The 27,795-nt window shown below is 42.4% G+C and overlaps 1 protein-coding gene across 12 annotated transcripts in view; it reads left to right on the top strand.

Annotated features, from left to right (window-relative positions):
* Positions 1-27,795, top strand: part of rapgef6 (Rap guanine nucleotide exchange factor (GEF) 6) — a 137,328-nt gene that overhangs the window by 37,204 nt on the left and 72,329 nt on the right. For 10 of the 12 annotated variants that reach the window (XM_034607675.1, XM_034607673.1, XM_034607672.1 and 7 more), the window contains exons 5-6: positions 9,724-9,793; positions 18,050-18,193. In XM_034607675.1, the coding sequence (XP_034463566.1) occupies positions 9,724-9,793; positions 18,050-18,193 (214 nt within the window). Of the gene's footprint in view, positions 1-216; positions 425-9,723; positions 9,794-17,623; positions 18,194-27,795 lie in introns of those variants that run through there. The other 2 variants (XM_034607680.1, XM_034607670.1) reach the window with 2 other exon arrangements.

Raw genomic sequence — 27,795 nt, 5'->3', positions numbered from 1 at the left:
GGAACCCCTGGCAGAACAGTGGCTGGCCATGTGTTCCTGAGCAGCCTGCCCGCCTGGAGCCCAGAAGCACATCCAGGCAGGAAATGAGCAGGCTACACACATGCACACACACGGACACACACATGCACACACCTCCCTGGAGCCAGCGGACAGACAGAACAGAGCAGAGCGGGAGGGAACACACACACTCACACTCCTCCCTCACTTAAAGACAAACTAAAAGGCTGACAGTCACTTACTTATGCTTTCTGAAGAAACTTCTAACTTGTTCATTCTCTTCTGGAGTGTAAAACAAACACGTGGATCTAAACCTGGATTAACTGGAATATTATATGTTCCCCTCTCCTCTTTGTGGATAATATGCCGGATATCATTTCACCTAAAACAATTCCAAAGAAGTGGACCCCCAACATTCCGGTTCCTGGTCAGTGATCTGAAGCTTTTTCTTAAGTTTGTCACACTCCTTCCCATCTAGTAGCTGTGGCATTGCAGCCGCTATCACTGTGACTTCAGTTGAGATTTTTCAAAACTCCCTCTCTCTCTCTTTTTTTCTGCGCTTTCTTCAACCCAGCATGCTCCATTTCCTGCCCGCCATCGTTTTAACCAACTCGATAACCAGGAATTCCCCATGGCACTGTGGCAGCATAGCTTAACACTGCTCTGCCCCGCAGCTCCGAAAACACACACACGGCTGTCTGTCTTCATCTGCTCTGGTTATCTCAAAGAGAAGCAGACCCACTTCATGTTAAACTCTTTCACATGAAGTGACTCATGGTCTCGGTCAAAATGTTTGCGCTGGCGAGGTTTGATTAAAGTTAGTACTGATTCAATGTGCAGTGAAGGGTGAGCGAAACAGTTAGAGAAGGAGGACATTATGGGAATCAACGCTTGATTTGGATGCAAACACAATATCTACAGCACATGTTATATATTTACATGCTATTCTTGCGTCTGGAGGAATTTTTATCCACTTATTGTTTAACGGTGTATTTGTTTGAATGCTTTACTTCCTTGAAGCTCCACAAGTAAAACATTGACAACTGTGTTGTTCACTTATCATCTGATTCCTCAGGTTGTCTGGCTGCGCTCCAAGAAAGTAAAGACTATTTATGAATGAACGATCAGTCAAGTGTGCTTGGTTATCAATCTCAAAGCTGTGAGGAGACTTAAACTCACTGTATTAGAGTTAAGCTGTTGGTGTTTCTCTGCTTTGCTCTGATATTTCGAGGTTTTAAATTACCCCTGTTACCCAATCCCCACCCCCACTTTTGTAATGTGCCGTAAAGTTTTTGAACGACCCACTGCCATTATTACTTGGAGTCTGTCTGGCTGTTTTTGATGAGCTGATGTGCGCTGGTGGTCCGTCTACTCACGACTGTCGGCCAGCTCTCCAGTCTTCCTAAATGTGAGTCACAGTGGTCAGTGTTTGCCAACCAAACACTAAAACTTAGAGGAAGCGCAGCAGAGTGAGCTGAGAATAGTGTCGGATTGTGGTCTGCAGTTCTCTTTTCCTTATTATTGGTCATCATTCCCATGGATACGTGTGGAAAATAGGCACGGTCCTCTCTGTGGGTTCGATTTCTGACCGAAACTCTCTCAAACTCTCACTTCCCAAATAACATTAGACGGGATCGTCTACATATGCAACGCTTGTCAGTTTGAAAGTGAAACTCTTACTGTGGCACAAACAAATCCTTTTATTGTTGCAGATCAAAGAACAAATTGGAGAATTCATTTGTTATTTTCCAGATAAATGCTGCCTTCAGAGCAGCATGAAAAAAACACAGCCTCTTCTTTAATTTGAATTAGTTTGTGTCATGAACGCTGTTTCTAACGTTTCCCTTGTGATCACGATGATGTAAGATAAAGTAACTACTGCTTTGAGTTGTGAAGTTCTGTCAATCGCCTTTCACCAGAACCAGAAGCACCACATTCCCAGAGTTTTGCATTGTTTGAACACTTGACCTGAATTCCACCACAGGTTTGTTGATCATTTCCAGTAGTGGCAAATCTCTAACAGCATAGCACAACACAAAAGTTGTAACATGCTGCATATACTGCGATGTCATAACATGCAAACCTGGGCATAAACAACCATTGTTGCCCTGAAAATTATAAGCCAAGTTTAATATTTTCAGTATTATTATTACTATTTGGTCACATCACTGGGTTTTCCAGGCTTATGACACCACGGGGTGTGTGTGTGTGGCCTGAGTTTCTGCACCCCGGCTGTCATGGTTTATTGCTCAGGGCGCTGCAGCTGTCACTGGACCAGGGCTGAACCTGTTCTCCTCTTTGCCAACAACTTGTTTCTGCAGGAAAAGAGAGCAGGGAAATCATCACCTGCTGAAATCCAGCGCAGGCTCAGCTTCAATGCTGGGACAAGGGCGACCCATTCCAAGGAAAGACATTTTAATTGGGGGGAAAAAACTAAACGCTGGGTTGAAGTAGCTGATGACTTCAGATATTTGTCAATGGTAACAGGTTGTATTATCCCCCCAAGGCCACTCTTTCTGCGATTTGAAATAATAATAATAATAAATAGCTTGGAAATAATGTGAGGATGCCAATGTGCTACAGTGGTCTTGAAGAACAAATGCTGAATTAGTTTAATCATAACAACGTTTGGCCATTTCAATCAGCAGAAACTTCAGTTGACAGTTTAACAAACTTTTATTGCAATTGAAAGATGGTGGGGCTCTGTGTAGAATAGGTGACTAGTCATCGATGGTGATGATTGATGGGACGGAGAGAATGCTGAGGATCTAAATGAGATGCTAAGTGGACTGTTGAACTCAACCATGGCTCTGGATATGAAGACTGCACGTAAATGGGGTGGAGGAGTGTCGCAGGGAATAGCTGAAATGACGTGTAAGAGCGAGGCGAACAGATGACGTGATTGGCTCGTTATGGTGAAATCGAATTGGATTACTGAGGACGCCCGCACAGTCAGCTGATTGATAAAAGCAGGAACAGGCTGAGAGAGAATTGTGAATAGATGAGTCATAACGAGAGGCTTCCTGTCTGAACTTGTGCTGAGAATCATGCAAACCAACAGCCTGGTTTTGAATTGACATTGCAGTACGATGTTTTAGGGCATTACATCAATATTGATTCACGTCTTGATCAATCCAATATTCTCATGTCTGAACATTCATGTAGTGGAATATCAGAACTTAATGAACACCGGATCAATAGAGGATTTTCTGTATTTCTGCAGGATATGAGGTTTTTGTTTTTTTCATGTTCACTTAAAGTAAAACTTCTTTTATTTCATGCAGACATATAAACTAACTCCTGCCAGTCGAAGGCACTGAGAATTTCAACTACAACAGGGATATGTCCGGAACTCTACTTGCACTATATGGGGGGACTTTTTGTGCAGGAATAAATAAGCTTGTTGTATAAACTCTCTCTGCTGTAGCCGTGATTTATGCTTAATGCGTTGGTCAGCCTATTTGTTTAATGAGATCCTGAAACTCTAAACCCCCTTTTATTTTGCCGGACTGAAGGTTTAGCCATCGAGGGGTTTTAGAGGTTTGTCCTATTTCCTCTGCGAGACAGAGATTCCCACCAGCTGACAACAGAGAGCTATCAGATCTCAGTTCAGTCAGGGCAACAGCATCCTTTGGTGGGGACATGCTCATACACTCGAACACACAAACTCAATTACTCACTTTGGGTTGACACAGGTTTGTTTATTCTTCTGCTTTTGTGGGAGTGCAGCAGATCTACAAGACAGGAAGGAGCAAACATCAGAAGCCACATTGAGGTGTATTAGAGTTTGTCCAACCTTTGTACATAACTACAAACACACACAGTACATCCAGTCTGCAATGTAGAGTCTGCAAACTCTAGCTCTGCTGCTGGATCATTATTTGCCAACTCTGTTTTTTCTTCCGTTGTTTCACCAACCTTCACACATACCAGAGTGTGGATACCCGATCTGAGGGTCCCAACAGCTCGTTTCGGACACAAATCTTGAAACGATATCAGGGTCGGGTTTGGTCACGTTGGCTCGGCTAGCGAATTGATTTTTTTATGCTGCACGTGCCTGTGATCAGGGAATTGCAGCCCAAGCTGCACTCTAACTGTTACTATCTTTGCAAGGACACTTGCAAGGACACATAAATCTCTGTATGTGTGTATTTTTTGTTTGTTTTCTCGAAATCCATTTCTCCAATCTACTTGAAAGTCGGTGAATATGTTGCTGGGAGCCAAAAACATGCAGTGGCGAGTTTGGTGCTGTTTGAACAATATTAATACATTTTGAATAAACAGACGTGCAGAACAACGCTCATTAGCAAGCTCATTGTAAATGACTTCAAGTGACATAACAACGGCGAAGTAACCCGACGCTTGTTGGATCCGATCCAAAACGAGTACATCCATGGATCTAAGCATGATGCAGCTCAATCTGAGGTTTCTACATTTTTTCCCTGTAAAAGGGTTTTTATTGGTAGTATTTCTTAATTTTCGCACCTTTTTAAGCCCTATCAGACAAATTGTGATTTGTGAATATATTAATCGTTCCCTTGATCATCCAAAGTGTGCGAGAGACCTTCCAATGTGGTGCTCTGTATTTTCTGTTTAATTTAATGGCCACCTATGCTGAAAATGCTCAAAATGGAATTCAACTGTTTGTAAATCAGTTTAGCATCAAGTATAAAGTTGTTTCTATAAGCTTTACTTAAAAAAAGCTGCAACCAGCAATACTGCAAGACAAGCAAAAGGCCAATTTCAAACAGGCATGCTTAGAACAGGCACTGCACTTGTCACGACTAAGTGCCTAACCTAAACCCAAACCCAATTCTAACCTGAACCCTCAAACCAAGTCTCCTAAAGTCTAACACTCAAACTGGTCCTCACAAAGGTAGAAGTAAACACATACACATGGACTCACATACAGGCGGAGACAGTCTTGGCAGGCTTTGTGCTGCGCTGACAGGGACCATGCGTCTCGCCTCAGTGGAGTGTGGAGAGATCTGTCAGAGTCGGGCTGACCTCCAGGCTAAGGGCTCTGAGAGAACTCGGAGCCCAGCAGACTGCATTCCTCCCCGGAACCCCTTAAAAACCACGCCTGGTGTTGGTGCTCTGCCGGGAGCTGGCATATAGATAGTATATATATTTTGTTTGATGTATTCAGTCTCTCAGGTTGGTTTTCTGATCAAAGCTCATAATATTTGAAGAAAATTGATAATTCGACCAATCAACCCCAACATAAAAAGAGGTAACGGGTCATTTCACAAATGACAAGACAATCAAATGTCACACGAACCCTGTGGTGTAAAAATGTGGGGAATTCTAACTGTTGGACCTGCTGCTTGGGCCCATGTGTTTGCTCGTATCTTCCTCACTTAAGTGTCACTGACAGATGACAGTAAACCTCTTCGCAGCTCCAGGAATGTTTTCTGCAGCTGACACAAGCCTCTGACCTCAATGTAGGGAGGCAGGAATTTCCTAAGAGATAGAGGGCAATAAAATATCCCACGATTAAAAAGCAATTACCTTGTATCAAAGGTATAATTATTGTGTTTAAACCCATTCACCTCATTTAAGGTACTTGAGGTTTAAATGCTTTTTTTGCCTCTGTCGGCGCTATACAACGAAATAAGAAAAATCAATTTATAAGGCTTAATACCTTTTACTGTCCCTGGATTCACCTAAACATAGCACTTTATGAAAAGGGAAACCTATAATATGTTTTACATTTACTGAATAATTTAGTTTACTGTAAAATACCTGCTGTAATCCTTTGAGCTTTAACAGTGTTGCCAAGAAGCAGTAATGCTCTATCGACAAGGACGGATGCTCTAAGGTGAACCTCTGCCCCCTCGTTCAGGAAGTCTTGGGACGTGGATGCACAATGTGTCCGAGTTGGTGTGGCATAACTCAACGGCCAATATTTTGGGGCTTGAGGTGTAGACAGCAGATATCCGGTCTTAGGTTTTCCTTACACTGTTCAACAAGTCTACACAAGTGTAACGTTTCTCTCACAAAACACAAACAGTGACCGGTGACATTTTAGCTAATTTTCTGCTAACATTTTGGATTGCCCTCCACACTTAACTGTGGGCCACCAAAACCTTCTCAAAGGTGATTGATCGAACTACAGTTGAAACGCAAACCTGAAGAAATCCGGACCCAAAATCGTGCCCCTCACCTACAGATTCTTCATGTTCACCTGCAGAATCAGTTTATAGAGTTATAGTGTTTCTGGATATCCCCCTTCTTTTCAACGAAATCAGTGTGAGGCACCACGCGATTTATTTCACAAGCTTTCTTCTGTCTGAGGAAAAACGGCTTATGTTCATAATTTTTTTGTCACACATTATGAAGACAGACTTCCATCCGAGTCCTCGAACAAGAAGTTGACATTGTCAGAACAGTGTCTGCACCGGTGTGAATGTGTGATTAAGGATTTGATGAGATGAAAGGTTGCTACTGCTTCTTTATTTTGGCTCAGAGAGAGGAAAGGCCATCAGTAAGACGAGAGACAGAAAGGAAAGGATGAAAGGGAATGGAATATGATATGAGGAGAGAGGGCAAGACAACAGAAAAGCAGAACATTTAATGTAAAAGGTGAGCAAGGTTAAGTGGACAGGACATGGAGAAAGGAAGAAAAAGAACAACAGAAAGGAGAAATTACAATTAATCAATGAAAAAAGAAAAATAGTGTAGGGTTAGGCGACAACAAAACGAGATTGAAGGGAATGATGGCATGGAATTGGAAGAGAAAAAGAAGCGAAGGGCAAAAACAACCATATAGGGAAGGAGGCACCGTGTGAGAGTCATCGGAAGGGGGGGTGTGTGAGTGAAAGTTTGCTCTCTCCTCGCTCAGCACGCTTCCATAATTAAAACCAGCCGCTCCTCCAGTCCTTAAACAATGCTGAGTCGCCACTTTTAGCAATGCCAAAGGGAGACGTGTCCACAGACCAGTCTGTTCTTGGGATCACCCCACACGCACACACACCTTACACACACCTTACACACACCTTGCACACACACACGCACACACTGGTAAAGTTGTTCACACGGGGTATCTCTCACACTCTGACACTTAGTTCATGGGAAACAGACATATATAATTACCATATGCATAAACACAGACACTCAGAGTGGGAGAAAACATTCAGAGGTGTCTGGAAATTCAAATACATTTAAAACACCATGTTTTTAAGGTGTTTGAAATGTATGTAGATGTGCATTTAGTTCTGTAGCTGTACTGTCCGGTGAGACCCTTAATGCATCACACTGACAATGATCAGTTACTTTTACGATAATCGATTAGATGTTCAAGTCTATTTTTAAACGAAACTTCTTATATATCAGAATTGTCTGCTATTACCTTTGGTTAATTTCGGATTTTTAACCTTTTATTTGGCCAAAATTGGCAAATTGAAGACATCACCTTGTGCCTCTTATAATGGACATTTACTTCATTAAGCAATAGATTAAAAGTAAGTTGATCAAAAGTAAGTGATCATAGTTGTAAGTAATTGTGAGTCGCAGCTCTATTTGGTACTCTTGAATTTACTTCAATTTGTTTTGGTAAAAATAAGTTGTACAGAAGCAGCACACAAGTACTTTGAGTTCTGAAGAGATCATTATGTGTAAAGGTCAAATGCTTACCATTTAGGAAAGGAAATCACGACGCATTTAAACTAATCAACATTTGATCAACAATCTATTTAGAATTCAGCCAAATGGTTTTTCCTCTGTATGCTACATACTAGTGAGGCTGTATATAGAGATTGGCTGACAGAGAACAAAAGTTGAGCGTCAGCATACACAATCTCAGAGTGATCCAAGACGTCATGCAGAATCCCCATGTGACGAGAAAAGAGCAGACTGAGCCGCGTGGTCTCACCACCGCATCAGCTGCTCTCCTACCGCTCATCAGAGACGAACAACAGCCAGCAGACAGCAGCTGAACCTGTGAGGTCTGCAAACTAAAGCTGTTCTCAGACGTGAACTCCAGAAAGAGTCTGGACATTTTCACATATGAAGAACGCAGCAGGATAACGTCTGAGTCAGACATGTTCAAACAACATGAACGTTTCCAGAACATTCAGAGGAGGGGTGACACCTGGGTAGAGGATGCAGAAGACAGGACGTGATGTATAGATTTCACTGTGGAAAACAAACTGGTTTTGTTCACAGCCCATCAACATCGACGTCGGCCCTTATCACCAAAAGCTCTCGAAAAGTTGACATCCGCTTCTCCTACGTGTATGACACCTCTTCTTCATCCTGAGACATTTGTAGTCTTCAAGTTTCGCATCCATCGTGTGTTAGAAACGCCTTCAACATGCCCAATTTGCTCGCTGTGAAATTTCCAGAAACGTTCCCGGTGTATTCTCAAATGAGCTTACTCGGACATAATCTTGAAATTTGGCTTGAAGATGTCATGCACGTTTGAATTCTCACATACAGCCCTTCTCAAAAAATTCTGGATTCTGGAAGCAGTCGGAAGCAATGCTCTTAATATCTACAGTATATATCACATGCTAACCAACTAGCCTCGGCCTGGTCGGACCATCTCGTCGTTTTCAGGTCACTGAAGAGTCCAGCCTGTCCTAAATAAGTAATATTCAAAGGACCTATTGTAACCTCTTTTCTTATTAATGCAACAAAGACTGAAGAAAGACACCACGTTTGGTGGAAGAGATAACTTACATATAACACCTTTTAACTCAAAGGAATTTACATCAACTCATGGCCATCAAGGTTAGTTGAGCAGTGATTCTTGTTTCTTGTCTCTGTGTACAGTCATGTTGAGGTGTCAACCACAAAGCCTTATTGATCCACAGTCTTGCAGTGGTTAGACCTTCACCACAAACTACTGGACCAGCTGCACTGCTCTAATACCTACAGAGGCGGTTCTATGCCGGAGCTCAGTCTTCGGTTTCTGTTTCATACATCCTCTCTTCTCTTGCCATTGTCAATAGACTCAATGTCTCTCACTCAGCCTCACAGGACTATACGGATATAAAGTATGATATATTGTATAATATGGTGCTAAACATTTAAACTTCTGCATGAAATATTGGAAGAATTACTTTTACAAAAGCATCTCTTGAGGGCACTTTAAAAATGTGTTATCTGCAACGGTTATTAAAGCGATTGCCCCTTTAATTTGCGAGGATGTCTGTTTTATGAGGTTATTTGCTCAATTTATTTTTATAGGGTTTACGACCGATAACAGACGAAGGTTGAGAACATTCTGGTCTGAAGGATCAAAGTTAAATATACTCAAAATCTGTATTAACCATGTATAACACAGGGTATTCGTCATCTGCTTTATCTCATATTCATTCTCAGTAATTGTTTTTGTCATGTGTGAGGAGGAAAAGTGGACTGACTGATTTCTTGACTCATTTTAATTCGGAGCCAACGCTTCTCTTGACATTTACATCAGGAACTCTGATACCTAGTTGTACACAGAACACCAAACATGTTACATCTCATTTGATGTAAAGACGTACAGTATCTACATGATCTACACATCCCTGTTGTTATTTCACATTTAACACTTGCACATCTCACTTTTGTTTTGGATGTATGTAGTTGTTGTAACTCAATAGCGAGTACATGCTGGTGTTCATCTGTGGGGGCGTGCGAGTGTGATTGACTGCGTCCGTCTTATTTCTTAACGTACAGGGCTTGTTGTGTCTGATTTAACACTTATTCTATGTGTGTTTTTGTGTGCGTTCTCTACAGTTTTGGCAAGCAGCTGGGCGGCAGACGAGGCTGTGAATGCATCACTTTGGAGCCGTCAGAAATGATTGTGGTGAGTAGAAACACTCTCTCTGTCTTTGTCTCCTTCCCAATCACCTCCCTTTTTATCCTCCCACCTCTTCTACCTCTCCCTTTTGATTTTATTCATTTTATCCGTCTTCATTTGATGTCTGTGCTAGATTTTTTTCTCCCCTCCTTTTCATCCCTTTTCTCCTCTTTCTTTCATCTCTCTTCTTCTCTGTCTCCCTCATCTCTGGCCTTTCAGTCTGTGTCCCCCTCTTTCACTCCACATGCTTTGCGTCTCTGTCCTCAAATTCATATTTAAATGAAGCTCATTGGCAGCCTGGGAATTTGTAGCAAAATAATTTTACTTATAGTGGCAATATTCCAGCTAGGGGGATTTAGAAAATAAAAGACTCTAAAGTTTAATATACTTTTTTTATTTATATAGCATTTTAACCAGACTATAAATCAGCCAGAATATAGTTGACTGTTTTCAGAGAATGAGCTGTGCTTGGAGCGAACCACCACTGTAATAAATTATTCTGTGACAAGTTGACGTCAGCTTGTTGCTCAAGAAGAAACATACCAAGACTCAGTAATAGCGCCACCTACTGTGTCATGTCACATCCATCATTCCATGTACATGAAATTTTCATGGTCTGTTTTTTTACTGCAACGAAATGCATGTTTGGTGGATGCTCTGTAGCTCCATATAGTGGAAACAGGAATTGATACACAATAAGCATCAGGTCTACTGTCACCCACACAAGCAAATAATGATATCTTATTGGTTGGCACACTGTTTTCGATGGCAGTGACAGCATTAAGCTGTGTCGACCCACGTCCTGCCCGTACCCTCGACATTGCACGGTGGTGCAGGGGCCTTTTCAACACTGCTTGCCGGTTTAATTCACATTGATGTTCTCATTAGAGAGTGGCTTAGACCGCAATTTTCTGTCCAAACCCGACAGAGCCCAAGAGAAAAGAGCTATTAAAAGGGTTCGTGTTCTGTTTTTTTTGTGTTGGAACCCAGCCCGACTCTTCGGGTAGTGTCAGGTGCTGATGCTGATTGGTTCAGGTCAGGTTTCCACAATCTAGTTCTGATGTAACTGTCATGTAAAGAAAGATAAAACAAAGGACAGACAATTAAGCAATTAAATAATGTGGAACTAGTAGCCTAAAGATTAAAAGCATAAAGGTCTTGAACAGAACCATCAACCAATGACAGCCTTGGATCACACAGTCCCAGGAAACCAAAATCTGCTGCATTAAAACTCAGGAACCAATAGTCTTCTGTGCTCATTGCATGAATATCACGTCTAAAGGACTGTGACACAGAAAGAATGTCATTGTCATGACTTGATGAAATTCTTTGGCTTAAACATCAATGCTGAACTTCCAGTAATGTCATGTGTGTGTACTCGCATTGTCAGTCGTGAGGTTTGTGTTTGACCAGTCAACAGCAGTGGAGGCTGAAAACCCCACCCCAACAGTTTCAGGGACATTGCAACATAATTTCCCCCATAATGAAAAAGGGTTATAATAGTGAGGCAACCTTTCAACAACGCACTCATTCCACGCCTCTGGGTCCTTTCTGTGAAACAGGCAAAGAGAGTGGTGCTAGTGATGATCTTCTAGGTATGATTGTGTGAATGTGACGCTGGTCATTCCAGGAAAACCAGCTCAGTTGACGCAGTTGCCTAAGGAAACGTGTTCGTGGCTGAGGGAATGAAATCATTGTGATCAAACATATCAGTATTCATAGTAAACCATTCTCTGTGTGTGTCCTCTTGAGGAGTAGAAAGATGTTGGTGGTGACGGAGGAGGGAGAAGGAGAAACTGATAAAATACATCAGCTGATCGGAGCCTTAAGCTGGAGATATACTTGCTGTTTAAACACGCGTTTGCGTAGACAACCGGCTGCGTCGTGAACGTAGTTGTTCACATACTTGCCGATGTACTACTAGAGGGAACACCGGAGAAATCAGACCGTATAGGACTTCTGGATTTGTATGACGTAAACAATAAACATGGCGACACTCGAGAAAGGTTACTGTTTTGTTAATTCTAAGATCACGTCAGAAAAAGAGACAGCGGTGCCCTCATAGATGGTCTGTAAGGCCCTTAAATCAAATACGGCGTATGTTTCTCTCGTTCTGCCAATGCGAGAAATTGATGAAGAAAAACCAAACCAGTATTTTCGAATGTCCGACAGGACGTTTGATTATTTACTTGATTAGTACCTCTGTTTGTAATTACTTTGTACACATTGGATCCAGGATCTCTTCTGGACACTTTAGTTAAAGTGAAAAAAGCATGATGCTGCAATACATCTATTACATTTTTATTTGAATTACTGTAAACATTACAGGTACAGTACAATAAACATTCAGTACATCACCTGAGAACAAAAAAGTGCTTGACTTTGTACTTGTGACCTGAAATGTGCACCTTTACCACTAATAAATACACATTCAATAAACATTCAGTAGGTCACCTGGGAGAACGAAAATGCATATGCATGTGCATGTGTTATGTTGTAATCTAAATTAACAAATGAAAGACTAAGTCGTTATTTTTTATCAGGCTGTAACAGTTAACATTGTTATGTTTACAGTATGATTGGGCAACAACGTAAACAATAACAACAACAATAGTGTCTGACTTTTGGACTCAAAAGCAAGCAACAAACTAAAGAACACTATCAGTATGCAACTGTTGAAATACTGCATGTGCTGAATCTGACTTAGACAGTCAAGGAAGCTTCTGGAAAATGGGCAGGCAGAACAAACTCTCAAAAAACAGAAAGTGCAATAACACAAACATTATATTCTTCTTCTTCTTATTAGTATAGTGCCTGTGTGTTCATAACATTGCACACGCTGCTTAATTCCCTTCATCAGTCTCTGTGAATCAGGTGGAGGCAGCCACCTGAAGGAACACGGTGATGTCATTTCCAAAGCTGCTGTATATAATCTTGCCTACACGCGTCTCTTCTCTGATTTCTGCTAACCTCTGGAGGGGGGGCAGTGTCAACGGCATCCATCTCCTGGGCTCGCTTCTTCTTTATTTGGATAGAGGGCTCAGAGGAGGACTCACATGACTGCTCAGATATTGAGGTAGACGGGCCGGGTTAAGGATCCGGGTCGCAAGTAGGGCTCGGTGAAGGGCTGCCGATGTCCTCTTCATTTAACATCTAGAACCACAGTTTCAAGTTTACACCTGGCACGCAATGTGAACGTTGATATCTGACACGTGTACAATTTGTAGCATTTTAGCTCCTAAACTACGGTATCGATGGGTGGACATTTACCGTATTCTTTTGTGAAAGATTGGTCTCAGTGGAACTGGTGACTGATGAAACGGCTCAGCCAGCTGAGGCGTCTGATTGGTGGACAAAACACGCCATCGGCCCCGTCCCCGCTCCGTTTTTCAAACATCCTCCGCGGTGCACGGACGTCACGGTCTCGGACTTGTTTCCATTTACTTTTGCAGGTTTTCCACGTCGACTTCTAAAATTGTACTAATCTGTATATTTGTCAGCGGGTAATTGCGGACTTGGTCGATAAGCCTGTCTTCGAAAACTTTCCGCCGTTGTTGTCGCTGCTTTTTTTGCCCATTGACCCATGACCCGGTCACATTCCCCAACTTCCGCTACACTGCCCCTTCCGGTCAAGTGCATATGGCATGTGGCGTACGCGCAGCTTTTATTTCTGAGGACGTGCAAAACCGACGCTCCAAATGGAGGTAGGACACGCGAGGCAGCCATCATGCGCACATGTATGCGTAGTTAACAGCAAGTACATCTCCGGCTTTTTCGGAGAACATGCGGGTTCTTCACATATGAACGTGTCTCAAAAGTGGCTACTTAACATTAGCTAACTTAGCAAGATTAGCTTTAGTGCAGGGTTTAGACTGGTGGACAGACAGAACACACAATATGTCATTTTGGGCAGAATGCAATTTATTTTTTCACTGAAATCCATAATGAAAACTATTATTGCAGTTGTTGTCACCCCCTCCAAATGAGTTTTATTTCTCCTGAGTGATTGTTTTAAATAGCATCAGTATGTATGCAAGGTGATTTGAACTTAAATGTGAAGGCATGCCAGTTCAAAATAATGGGATTCACATGCTCATAATTATAGCTGAGGAGTGATTGCATGATGAATATTAATCTGATTAGATGCTGCTTGCTGGTGGAAGCATGTGATCGTGAGGTATCACTCAGCAGAACTCAGCTTGGAGTAAACAGAAAAACAAACTCTGTCAACTTGGACAGATATAAGCTGAAAAAAGACAAACATAACAGAGGCCTTTTTTCCCCCGAAAGGACGAAAAACACACAAAATGACGAGAAGCTTTCACGCCTGCACATACACACTCTGAGGTGAAAGCACAGACACACAAGAGCAGAGGGACTGGTCGAGCCACACTGCATTGCAGCCAATCAGCTAATCAGGGCCATGGGAATAGTGGAGGGAGTGTGATCTGTGGCTGTCGTCATGACTCTGGTCACAGGATGGACAGGATTGACATTCATAGACAGACAGGGCGGGGTTGTGTGTGTGTGGTGGGAATGGAGGGGAGTGAGAAATGAATGAATAGAGGAAAAAAAGAAGGTCAGCAGACTGGGCTGATGCAGGCCTGCAGACAAACCATCAGATATACAAAGAGGAATGTAAACTGACCGATAAATAGATGAGAAGTTAGTCACACAAGCACATTCAGATGGACTGAGGAAACTTTTTCTTATTGACCCGATCCTTTAACAATTCCTGATCAATCGAGTGTGCGCGTTGAAACAAAAGGGCGACAAAGTAGTTTTCATTGTCTTAGTCACAGAAAAAGATCTTTAAAGCCTTTCTGTGTGTTACTAATGTTATTTACTACACCAAGAAGGTTAGGTTGTAGTTTATGCAAAAACTACTGGACTGATCTCCATGAAACATGTTGGAAGGATGTGGTATGGGCCAAGAAAGAACCCATTAAATCTTGGTGCAGATCCAGGATTTGTTTTTCACATTCTTCAACAGTGCAAAATGGGGAGTGTTTTTGACATTTTCATTGATATCCAAGGGAATAATTTGTGGATCTTGATGGATAAAATCAGACATGTTTAGGGGAGTATCTATGCTTTTTGGAGCAGATCCAAATAACAAACTGGATCTAGTCAATTTAAATATGGTTTTATTAAGGTGACTGTTGGGCCTTGGTTGAGGTATGTGCTCTACTGGGTCAGCTTGTATACTTACTGGCCGTAAGGGTTTTCCTTTCACATGCCAGTACAGTCTTGACCATCCACCATTCTTGTTCAATTATTCATCTTGTATCATTCTTTCATTTATTGGTTCAGTTATTATTTTTCCAAACTGTATGTTTATTTATATATGCTCAAGTAGAATGGGAGCAATGTTAAACTGGACTCAAAATCCCTGTATGTATACAAACACTAAATAAGCCCATTCTGATATTTACCCTAAGTAAAGCACATGGTGCTTGGTTGGGAAAAATACATAGCATTCCCAGAATTTAAGATGTTTCAGCACATTGCTGGGATCTCGTTTCTGCCTATCCTTACATAAAATTACCATTTTACTGACATAACAACTAGCCCTATTGTCCTATCAATTTGTGAAATTAAGCCATGCTTTGGACAGTTTAATCCCCCCCCTCCATGACTCCTTCTTGTTGTAAGTTTGACGAAATTCTTTGGCAATTTGCAACTGTCGGAAAAATCTTAACGACTTGCGCCCTGAGGCGATCATGCCAAAAGGTTCGGAACATTCGGTTATCGTTCCCAACTGGAACTTGATTTCCATTCATACAATCAGTTATTTACATAAATGCAAGAATTCTTAGAGGACAAGAGAACTGGTGGTCACAGGGTTGAGAGGGGGTTATATATCCAGTCAGGCAGCCACAGAGACATGTACGCAGTTACATGGTCACAGGATAGACATGAAGGTCTGATACATTTCCAACCTTTCCCCCGCAAGAACTTCTTGTGTGTTACCTTCAGGCTGTCGGTCTCATGAGGCTCATTAAAAGGAAGCAAGATGACACTTTTTGCAGCGAGGACGGACACATCGATACCAATACCGGCCCCTTTTACAACTGTTATTTGGTGTTTTATAGCTGCACTGTCCCTCATGCAGTTGTTTCAGAGTCCATTGCAGCGAGACTACCCACAATGTAGTAATTGTTCTGTTCAGTATATTACAGCAGAACTCCCTCACACAAGGTTGTTTCTCTGTACACAGTCTATCAACCCATTGCGGCTGTTGAGTGCCAACTTTGACAGTTTGTTGTCTGTGTTAGTTTCAGTCTGTTGAGTACACCACTCACAAATAAGTACTGTATATCAGTCTTTAATAGAGATATACAAATAAGTACTGTATATCAGTCTTTAATAGAGAGATAGATTGATAAACCGCAGAAGCAGAGAGAAATAAACATGTTTTAGCTCTTGGCCTTCTTCAGGGTGTTGATGGAATCTCATGCTTTCATACAATCTTCATGAATCTTTACTGTCCGCTTTGTCTTTGGCTTCAAAGCACAACACATGGTGGAATAAGATGGATTAAAAAGAACAAAAGCACATGACAAAGAAAGTTCATATATTCATATATAAATAAATACATAAAAAATCCCTCTGTAGGATGACAGAAGATGGGGAGGATAGGTTACTTCAAAGGGTTTTCTTTGCTTTGGGTTTGCGAGGGAAGTTATTCAGATTCATTAAGCAGAGGTTGTGAAGGGGTCTGTCGCGATGCACATTATCACATTCTTAGTTCAAAGGGGGGAAGCTGAAAGACTGGTGAGATGTTTGAGGATTTCACACCAAAATCCTGCCTATCCATTTGAGTTAACTGTAAACACAGTGTTATTTATGTCAGTGGTCCTGTCGTGAGAACTGACCGCTGGCTACAGGTCATTGGCTTTCCTTTGGCTCGTATCTTCTGACACATGCTAGCAAAAAAGCAAAAAAAAATTCAATAGATGCATTTAAAAAAAAAAAACATAAGTTACAAAGAAAAAGGGAAGAGTTGCAACCTTTATATATCGTCTATATATAATATAGAAAATACTTGTATAAAAATATTATTGATGCAACATTCCTCAGGAAAACCATACTATACATAAGAGAATAAAAGGCAGTTTAAAGCAGAATAAAACATATTTATATCTTAGTAAAACCAATAAAACACTTTTAATAACAAAGAATAGTTGTGTAACATGTTTACATTTTTTAAGGTATCGTCGTTATTTTCACAATAAGACCATTGACTCTCTTAACATTATGCAATTGAGAAAGAAAACAAATTCCTCCTTCAACAACAGAGCGTAACAAAACAAAATAACTATGAATTGTATGGCTGGAATCTGTGCTGTGCTGTTTTTTTTTTCTCTGCCTTGTGAGGATATTTGTGTACTTACGGTTTCCTCCAGGAAACTGTGGGCTCAGTGTATGCTCTGTGCATGTGTCAGACAGCGAGAGAGAAAGAGCGGGCAATCATGTGAGTAACTCTGCGAGTATGCAACGTGTTGAGCAGCTGAACTCCGTCTTGAACTCTCCAGCCCTCAGAGGGAGACAACTCTCGTCAAATCAGAGACAAAAACAGAGAAGAAACCATTGTTTTTCGGTCCTCAATGTTGGTCCTCATTTGTTTGCTCAATTTATTCAGTTCTTTTCTTAGTTTTTCTGGATTCTTGCCCCACGGGATGTAATTGTTTCGGCATCCCTCAGGATTTTGGACCTTTTTTTAACATTTGGACCAAGCACTTGTTTTCAGCGTATTTCCTTTCAGTTTTTTTCCTCCAGTCTTGTGGTATTTCCTGCTTTTATGTGTTGCTCTGGTGCCGTCTCTGCCTCAGGATGAGTGTGCTCCGCTGGCACCGGCTCTCTGTGTTATGGAAGAATTGGATGTTCAACCAGGAGCCTGGGGAAGAGCCGGGCCAGATCTCAGAAGGTCCAGAGCATGAAGCCGAAACACAGAAAAAGGAAGGGAACGCTTTCAAGGATCGCAGCTTAGACTCAAAGAACTCAGAAGCGAAGACACAGAATTTGGATTATAAGAGACAGAAATCAGAAACTGAGACCCAGAACTTGGAATGTACAAATCTGAACTTAGTTCCTAAGATTCAAAAGACTGAATTAGTAAAACGCAGGTCCTCCGAGCCCTCCTCTGAGGTGTCAAACTGTGAGGGTCGGTCCTCCAGCTCTCCCCACACACCCGACGGTTGTGGCTGCGAATCCCTCAGAAGCTGCTATTCTGAGGAAGCTGTCGACTCTGTATTGCAGGTGGATAACGGCAGTGAGGGGGACGACAGTTTTCTGCAGAGAGAGGGGTCCCAGCGGAGGTCCAGACGCCGCTTCAGGAGGGTCAACCCCCGGGGAGAGAGGGAACTCATCACTGACGGCCAAGAGCCCGCCAGCTACAACACGGTAGGAGTATAAGACCATCACAAAAACAGCAGAGGCTAAAGCTAACCCTCTGTAGTATTTACATATTGAAAGCAGTTGTTCAGGGCAATTGGCGCTTCAACATGAATTGATTATCTTAGAACAAGGCTTCCATAGAGCTCCCCCCTGAACATGTGATTTCTTTTGCTGAACATGCATGGTCTTCTTCAGAAGTCTGACTATTGAATGCTTTCAGTCTTAACAGTGGCGGATGACATATGTTGGAAAGTGTCCTCAGCTTCTATTTGTCAAATCCTCCTACTTTCTATGATATTTAGTGCAACATCTATTTAAGGTGTGTATTTTCTGTTTAATTAAATATTTGAAGAAAAGGTTGAAAAAGCACTGCTGCCTTTTTCATAGAGGGTTTCAATGCAGAACATATTACAATGTCACCTACATTTTAAAAACAATATGAAGGTAATTTTGTAGGGAGACTCTCGTAAGACCACTTGATTCTGTGGGATTTCTCAAAAGAAAGTCTGAGTGAGGAAAGTATCGTGTGTGTGTGTGTGTGTGTGTGTGTGTGTGTGTGTGTGTGTGTGTGTGTGTGTGTGTGTGTGTGTGTGTGTGTGTGTGTGTGTGTGTGTGTGTGTGTGTGTCGTTTTGTGTGAGGTCGAGTTTCCCCTCCCTCTGATAGGATCACTTGGCCAGCAGTGTGTCAGTTGCAGTTACTAATCACCAGCAGCCACCCTTTGGTTCCAGCGCACACACACACACAAACTTCAGCACCTCGCTCACACAGACACTTTCCCCGGCTCATGCAAAGCTCCCTTGGGCGTTGCAAAGGGGCTTAATAGGGGAGTTTTAAGTGTCCTCTGCCACCCCTACCTGACTCCGGAGTCTCCTGGTGATTGTTCCACATTTTTAAATTACATTTCTAGCCCTCAGCATTGCCGAATCCCACCACATTCTTCTCGACGACTGCATTTATTATGAAAAGGCCAACCACTCCGATGTGCTAGCGCAGCAGTGCTCCGTAGACGCGGGTAGAAAAACAAGTGGAGCAGTGCAAATGCCATGGAAATGCAGAGAATTGCGATAGTCCTGCGTTAAAATGTAGCAAGAAGGGACAGCAGGACGAATGAAAGGAAACTTTACTCTAGTCATTGTTAAGTGACTGAATGGGGCCCTCGGCATTCTCACTTTTCTTCTATTGAATGAGAATAGAGATTAGAAGTCTATGCTGTCATTTTACAATGTCACTCTCTCCACACACACACACACACACACACAGTTTTCAGCGTCCACTTATGACTGTGTCTCTCGGTCTTTCTCTTTCTGCCTGGACGCACAAAATCAAACTTTCATCACAAGATTGTCTATCTCCCCTCTGCCCCCAGTTGTCTTACTGGATTTTTCCACGTCTATCAGGCTTTTTTCCGGCCGACTTTTGTGTGAATGTGTGTATATGAGTCACTGCTGGTTCAGGCACCTGTTGTTTAGAAACAGGCAGTGTGGGGAAAAGCGGGTCATTTTGAGGCTGCCACACACAGACACACAGACGCACACACTGCTGAGTCTGTGGGTGGCAGATAGGAAGGGGGCAAACTGGAAATAACAGATGCATGCTGAGAGCAACAACTGACTAAGTTTTGAACTCTAAACCTGGAGACGGGTATGAGACGGCTCTTGAGGGCTTTATTTTCAGGTTGTCCCTCTAATTTGGATCGGACTGTCATTGCCTCTTGTGATTATGTTTTGTGATATGATTTCTCTCTCACCATGTGGTGAACTCTGGTGGTAAGCATAGTACCAACATTCAGTTTCCCCACATTTTAAAGAAATATACAGTGGGATCTAAGAGTTCACTTTGAAATATTGGAACACAAAGCTACAACCAAGTAAATATTAAAGAATAAACAAGAATAAGAGTGAAGGAAAGCATTTGTAAAGGAACATTTTGCAGCGAAACCTTTCTTTGCGGCTTCCTATGATATGTAAATTTCGTATTTTCCCAAACTACAGTTTTGCATCAATGAAATTTGCCTTGTAGTATTTTTTGATGGGACTTTTCAGATTTTAATTCAAGGCGCATACATTTGCTATATTTATGAATCGTGCTGAGATATATCCCTGCAAAACTGTTCAAGTATTGTCTGTTGTTTGGAAAAAAAACATATATATTCCCATAAATCTTTGAAAAAGTAATTCATTTATGATTAGATTGATCATCTTATCAATGAAAGGGATCCTTTCTTTCTGTAATTAAAAATATAACATGACAAATAACTGGTTACAGCAACAAAATACCCTTTAAAAGCCATAAAAAAAACCATTATTTGTATTCCTTTATTGCATCTTTGGGGGGTTGCCCATCTCTAATGACTTAATGCATGTAACACAGACTGTAAATGTATATCTCACACACACACACACACACTGAGATGGTCAAAGAGAACTGATTTTGTGGCTGTGGATCAGAGGATGTTGTTCAGCGGCCTTATTGAAACATAATAACATCAGTAATCCATTATCACTGCTCTGCGCTGGTGTCTGGTGTCTGTCTCTCTCCCTCTTTAATGGCTCGCTCCAGAGTGAATGAAGTTTTGGATGCTATGAATCGGTGCAGAAAGAGGAAGAAGATATAACGGCTGTTGTGTCTGTTGAACAGACAAGACAAGGCCAATGCAGCTGTGACCCACAAATCAAAATGAGTAAAGACCGACTGGATGAATTTTTTTCTTGATTTTCCGACCGCTCATCAGATCATTTTTTCTTTTATTATTTTCTTTTCCTTCCTTTTATATATTAGTCTGCACTGACTCTGCTTGCGATTGATTCTCATTGATCCAGAAACCTGATTCCACTTCTCGCAGGGCGATAGACAGAAGATCCTGTGCGGGCTCTCACTACCATAACACACCACTGGGATTCACTAATGACCCGCAGGTCATACCGAACACACATGCACACACCCATTTATCCACACTGCCCAGAAACAGACATGCAGAACAATGCACGCACACAGAGAGTCACTTCATTAAGACATCGGATGCCTCGCTGGGTTACTGTCTCTCGCTCTCGCTCAGGGAGCAGATACTGTAGTAGATAGATGAACCCATCACCTCATTTGCCTTGCAGGGGAAAACCTGCTCGAAGGGTTTTACAGCCAGGCTACACCGTGGCACCCCTGGATCATTAATTTAACATGACGCGTGCTCAGCCATCTGCACAGGAGAGTCAAGGCTGTAAATCTCTGGAATAATATCAGCAAAGAATGACGTTATGCTGTTTCCGTGATCCGAGGTGTGCTGCATTTAATAGATGGTCATCACACTGCACACCATGTGAATATAGACACAGAAGTTTACACACCTCACTGATTTAGTTTTGAATATGTGTCATGGTTCCTTTGTTGTTGTGTGTGTGTGAGATGCCCTCTTTGTTAAAAGCAGTTCGATCTTTCTGTGTGTGGAAATGTGCAGAGCATGAAGCAGCATCCTCTCTGCTGTTTTGAAGCAACCAAAGTGTCGGTACATGCCGGGAAACCCCACATCTCCTGTAACGTCTGTGGTTGGCTGACTTCCTGTGTCGTCTGTCGTCTGCTTCTTGTTTCCCCTCCATTGCGCATGTGTTGCCTCGATCCGACTAACCTGGGACATACAAGAGTTGAAGGTGCAAACCTGCTTTAGTAAAGAAAGCAACTAATGAAGATCTAATGTAGTTCCTTTATATTGAGGCTCTCTGTGACTGTTCAAAAATCTGGTCTTGAGCATTACCTGCCAGTCTTTACTGTAGCCATGTCCTGCGTGTCCACATTGGGGTTTAGGTGATGTTTTCTTTAGCTCTTTAATACACATTTGTAGTTTCACATACAGTATATACACTATCTCACACAAAAAAGTAGATGCATGCACACAAAGTTGCGTAATACTGCAAAGTAGTGCTCACAGTCGGTACAATTTTCGAAACCAGTGAGATGCGGGTTTCGAAAAATTGTGGTGAAGCAGCAGCACCACCAGAGACAACAGCTGAACCCCCTCTATCAGCACACAGGTTCCCACACTAAATGCTTACTAGTACCTTATGTGTGCTGGATGTGACCTTGTGTGTGTCCATCTGCTGAGGAGGGAATCTGAATACTTTTGCTTGGACACTTTCTTGAAAATTCAATTTTTATGTTTATTTCTGTTATTTTAACTAGATATGGAAAGCTTGTGATGTAGTCACGATGACCATGATGAGCTAACACTAGCTCAGAGCAAAGTGGATACTCATAATTCACATAATACCACTCTCTGTTTTCCATTAGCGATGACTTGATATCAGTGGTGTCCTTGCTGCTATCATCTTTGTCAGATTGTGCTCGTCATGCTCGGCCATTACTCAAGTTACGCTAACGTCACCGTGCACAATCAGGTTAAGGCTAAGGTTGCGCTCATCATGCAGTGGGCAAGTCATGGGTGTGACTCATACGAATGCTGTGTCATAATAATGTCAACCTGCTGTGACGAGTGATGACAAAGTGATCATCTTTCATCCTCCCCTCAGGTTTGAAGGTCACCGGTGTGGGGGTGGTTGGAAGATGCACTTGCTTTGTTGCTGCTGAGTCGCTCTGTCTTTCTTGGTGAAACTGCTGCTCGCCCCGAGTCTCCTTTAAACCAAACAGGCTGGTTAAACACTGGACACGTCTGGGAAACCCGCGGGGCTCCAGCCACTGTGGAAGTTAGTCTACAGAGAAAATTTCCTGCGCTGATTGTGTTGGAATGAGCTCAGTGGTGTTGGTCGGTTTTATTGAGTTTTGCTTGGCATCGTGAAATGGCGAAGTTGTTAACATTCCCGTAATATTCCTGGCTTCACTTTCATTGTCATTAGTGTCTCTGTGAGTTCATGTTTTCAAGATTCTTTGTGTCGGTAAAACTGCAGATGTTCTTTGCGTGTGATCACGTTTGGGTGTGTCTCGTTCTCTCGCACATTTTTTTTTAGCTCTTTTCCACTCTGTTTAAAAAATAAATTCATACAACATGGAGGTTTTACTTTTATATACGTCTGTCTTGCTCTTCATCTTCCCTTGACTTGTGCGGAGCTGAAACATTCAGGGTTGTTTATATTTTAGAGCCCCTTGCTGCTTTTAATGCGTCCAGTCCATTCCTGAGCCCATCTGGTCTCATTACATCAAAATGCAGGTGGGGCCAGCAAAGCCCCAAGGGCCTCGCGCCAGCTCTGCCACTGCTCGACCAAGCAGGGCCCCAGGGAGAGATGGAGAGCCAGGAAGACATGGGACAGAGAAGCATAGTCCATCTTTTTACTTGGAAAACTGGCACGATTATATTTAAAACAGCTTGCGGAAGGTTGTGACCATGTAAATATCAGTTTGTAGATTTATAGAAGCAAGTATTGATGACAAAATGAATGTCCAATGAAGCATCTAGGACCGTCTTACACCCAATGTAAAGCAGGGCCAATGGCGCAGGGTGTCAGGGGGGGAGAAAGGAATGTAAAAGACTGGAGGATAACAGAGGTTGACAGGTGAACAAAAAAAATGTGGGAGTGTAGCAGCAGGAGAATGAGGAGGAGGGGTGTGGAGGTACAGAGCAGGAAGGTGAAGGTTGTTGGAAGGTCAGATGGGGAATTAAATGGGCGACAGGAAGGGTGGGGTGAGGGGAAGGTAGGGTCAAGGGGGGTGAAGTCGGGAGAGCGAGGGAGGGGGGTCGGAAGGTGAAGAAGGGATGGAATGGATCCAGGCTTAATAGTAGAAGTCATTATTGTTATGATTATTATAACTTGCTCTGACTGTGGCTGAGGTGGAATAAAGGGCTTCAAGACAAACTGGTAAGAGCTCCAAGGTGCTGAGGGATAATTTAGTTGCCTCTTTTGTTTTTTAAATGTATCGAAGTGTTAATGTAAAGCAGGTTGACCCAGACAAAAGGTGGTTCAGTGACGTATAGAAACATTTTCCATCGTAATTGTTGATCCTTTACTTACCAATAAATAGAAAAACTATGGATCATATAACTGGCAACAAGGGGGAAAAATCCAAAAAGGAACAAAATGATTTTCATCCAAACAACTGGCGGGCTCTACGACAGCGATCATGTCCAAATCAACGACTTGTTTACTTCCTCAAATTGTGACTCAGGCTCAAAATACTCGGCTCAGTCTTGGACCAATGCCTTCAACGGCCAACAGACAAAACCCACAGGCCTCAGTCGCCCAGTGGTTTCTCCAGCCGTGCTGCTGGACTTCTGCTGCATTCATTGTCCGTGCAGAAAGCTCTCAGGCGGGGTAATAGATTGTTTGTGAGCTTTGCGTCTGCCTGCCACATTTGAAATCTGCTCCTTAATTTCATTCGTGTCCTCTTTTTCATTCTAAAAAAACTGGCACGTGGAGTCTGCAGACTATATAGTGTGCATGTGCATGAGTGTGTGTAGAGTACAGCACGCCAGGCAGCGCACTGTACCACTGTGCCACTATCTGCGGCTGTCGCTGCTGCTAATTTTAGGCATTACATCAGCAGCACTAAGATGACAACCTTGTTGAACTCCCTCTTGATATTCCTCTCTACTCCTCCTCCTCCTCCTCCTCCTCCCTATTCTCCTCTTTCTTCTGTCCCTTATCCTCCTGTTATCTTCCCTCTCTGCTATTTCCCTCTGTCTGACCTTCATCTTCCCCCCGTTTTTGGGCCCCCGCCTAAAATATGATCCTTTTCTGTTAAATATGTAGAGACGTATGGATAAATAGTCTTCTTTCATTATATTTTACTCTCACTTTAAGTAACACTCACACTTTGGTTCTTGATTTCTTGTTTCTCAAAAAATGTGACTGGAAATCATACTGATCGCTTAAACTCAAATTCCTGACCCCAGAGGTTTTAGAATTCTATCCAAGCTGATTTCTTCATTCACCTGAATATCTCCTTGGATTTCATAAAAAGCCACTTTGAGTTGAAGGACAGTTTCAGTTCATCTTGCAAGGCTCCAATCAGGAGATCCGAAACAACGTCTCCTCGCAGTAGAAAGAAATGATTGTTTTGGACCAAAAATAGGCCCAACCTACATCCTGAAGACAATGCCTTGATACTATTTCCTCCCTTCCCTCTCCCTCACCTTGCGAAATCCTGCTGGCAGCCCCTCCTCCCTCCTTTGCAGCCCCCCTTCCTTCTGTTTGTCTAAATTTTTCATCCACTAGCCCGCTCCTCTCACTTAACTTTTTTTTCTGTCTCTCGCATGCATGCCTCCCGACTCTCTGTCTCCTCTGGTTTGCTTCCGATGTGTCTCTGTTTCTACAAGTCCTTGCCCCTCTGTGTTATTTCTTAATCTTTATGATGACCTTCTCATCTCTACTGTAATGTAATCACTGTATTCCCTGGAGCTGTGAGGGGAAGACGGTGAGAGACTCCGTTGTCATGAATGTGTCACGTCAGACAATTTGTATCAAGGTTTTTTAGGGAAGTGTGAGGAAAATAAACATAGTCATATCTAACTGTTTTACTATGACAGTTTTAAAAATTGTTATTGTAAAAAGAGTGGGATTTCTGTACATTCAGAATTCATATCTTCTTCACCTTCGCACTTATTTTCTGTGACTTTTCAGCCCCCTTTTCTTTGCCTGTTTCATGTTTTTGCATCTCCAGCCCTTTTGAGCCTGATTCTCTCTTTGGAGACCAGTCGGAAAAGGGAAGGGCCAGTTTAAATGGCAGGAATTCCTGTCCTGTCCTTCAGATGGTCTCACACAAACACACGCTGAGTGTGTATACACACACACACACACACACACACACACACACACACACACACACACACACACACACACACACACACACACACATGATCAGATGTCTGCAGTCAACACATTCACGTAGTTGTCTCTTTGTGTGGTCTGCATGCACGTATGTTTTTCTCTGTCTTTTGTGTGAGCAGGACTCGCTGCTCTTTGTGTGCCCGGCGACAGTACACAGGAAACCATCAGATTATATTTGGCTTTGAACAATGGCCCCTCCATATTTGTTACAGAGGACTTAACTCCCTCATGTGACATTATAATTCTCAGGCACACTTTCTTTCTCTTTCGATCATGATTTTTTTAAAGCAAAAAAAAGTTCAAAAAAGGATCTTGTCTGCTTGCAGATAATATATGTTTAAAAATAAAAAAGTCCCACCAGGTGCTCTTTGGTGCCTTAATATAAATTGCCATTTCAAAACAAAGCAATCAACAGAAAATCTTGCAATAATGCAATACTTTTGTTGGACTAATCTTTAAAGAAATACTCCCTCATACAAACAGCTTCTCAAAAGAGAATTTCTGCTGACTGTGTAATTCTTGGTTTTGGCCTGTTGGTCAGACAAAATAACGTGTTTGAACGTGAACATTTTGGCTTTGAAAATTGCAATGACGGTTAATTGAGAAAAATGACAGAACCAGTAATGACACTAATTTTGGGTTGTAGCCCTTCAAAAGATACAAAACAACTTGCTGTCTGTATCTGTTAAGATGCTGCCAAACTCTCACCAGAGGCTGTCAAAAGATGTGTACTTCCCCAAACAAGCCACATGAATATATTTGAACCGTATCTCCCCTCATTAGCTGTGGTGTTAAAGAGACTGTCAGGCCGTCTATGAAAAAACGCTGCAGCCACCCAGCAGAGAAATATATGGCTTTACCAACTCAGCACTTCTCTGTGCGCACACATTGGTGTGTTCGAGCGCTACAGGGCACAGCTACAGCTGCAGTCATCTGACTCGGTTTAATTAGCCTGGCAGAACTGATTAGCTGTGAGCAGGACACACACACACACACACACACACACACACACACACACACACACACACACACACACACACACACACACACACACACACACACACACACACACACGGCTGAATTAACAAAAGAGATACAAGACCCTCTTCAGAAATCCCTGAGCCATGCCACGCCTCGCTGAGCGACTCACACACAGACCCACACACACGCTACGGATGCTATGTATATGTCTAGTCACTGCAAATTGCTTGTTGTGTGTGAGCCGGTCTGTCTGACGTCTTGCCAGTCGACAGCTCACTTCTCCTCCCGTTTGGTACCTGCCCAACTTTGTCATGTTTTCCAAACACTTTTCAGTTTTTCTTACATTTTCTGCTTAAAGATGCATGTTCCCCCCCCCCCCACACACACACTTTCTGTCTTTGCTTCCCTGCATTTGATCTCTCTCCTTCATCTTTGATTCTCTGATCCTTGCTCTTTGATTCTCTGACTCTTAAGTTTCCCTGTTAGGCTGTCACCTCTTTTCTTCCCGTCTCATCCGTAAACCGCTCACCTGACATAACCTGGCAAAGGCTCACAAACTCGCAGAGTCGCAGACAGACTGTTCCAGGAAGTGTTTCCTGTATGACGTGTATCCTGCTCCGTGTTTTGCACGCAGATCCCACACCAACATGCACAGAGTTGCAGTAAACAGCCCTCAGAGGTGCTAAATGCAGAAAAGCATGTTAAGTTGTGCTTCTACAAAGTACTATGTCCTCATTTTTATTGTAAAATATGCTTCTAGACCACTGCATAGCAGATGTGTGGAGAAAATGGCATCATGTTGGTGCCCTCCCTTTTCTTTTTTTATCTCTTTTAATCTTTTTATATTTTTGGTCTGTTTT

The sequence above is a fragment of the Hippoglossus hippoglossus genome, chromosome 14, assembly GCF_009819705.1.
Source record: "Hippoglossus hippoglossus isolate fHipHip1 chromosome 14, fHipHip1.pri, whole genome shotgun sequence".
Lineage (NCBI taxonomy): Eukaryota > Metazoa > Chordata > Actinopteri > Pleuronectiformes > Pleuronectidae > Hippoglossus > Hippoglossus hippoglossus.
Note: the sequence above shows the minus strand (reverse complement) of the source record. Positions and strands in the feature narration are given on the sequence as shown.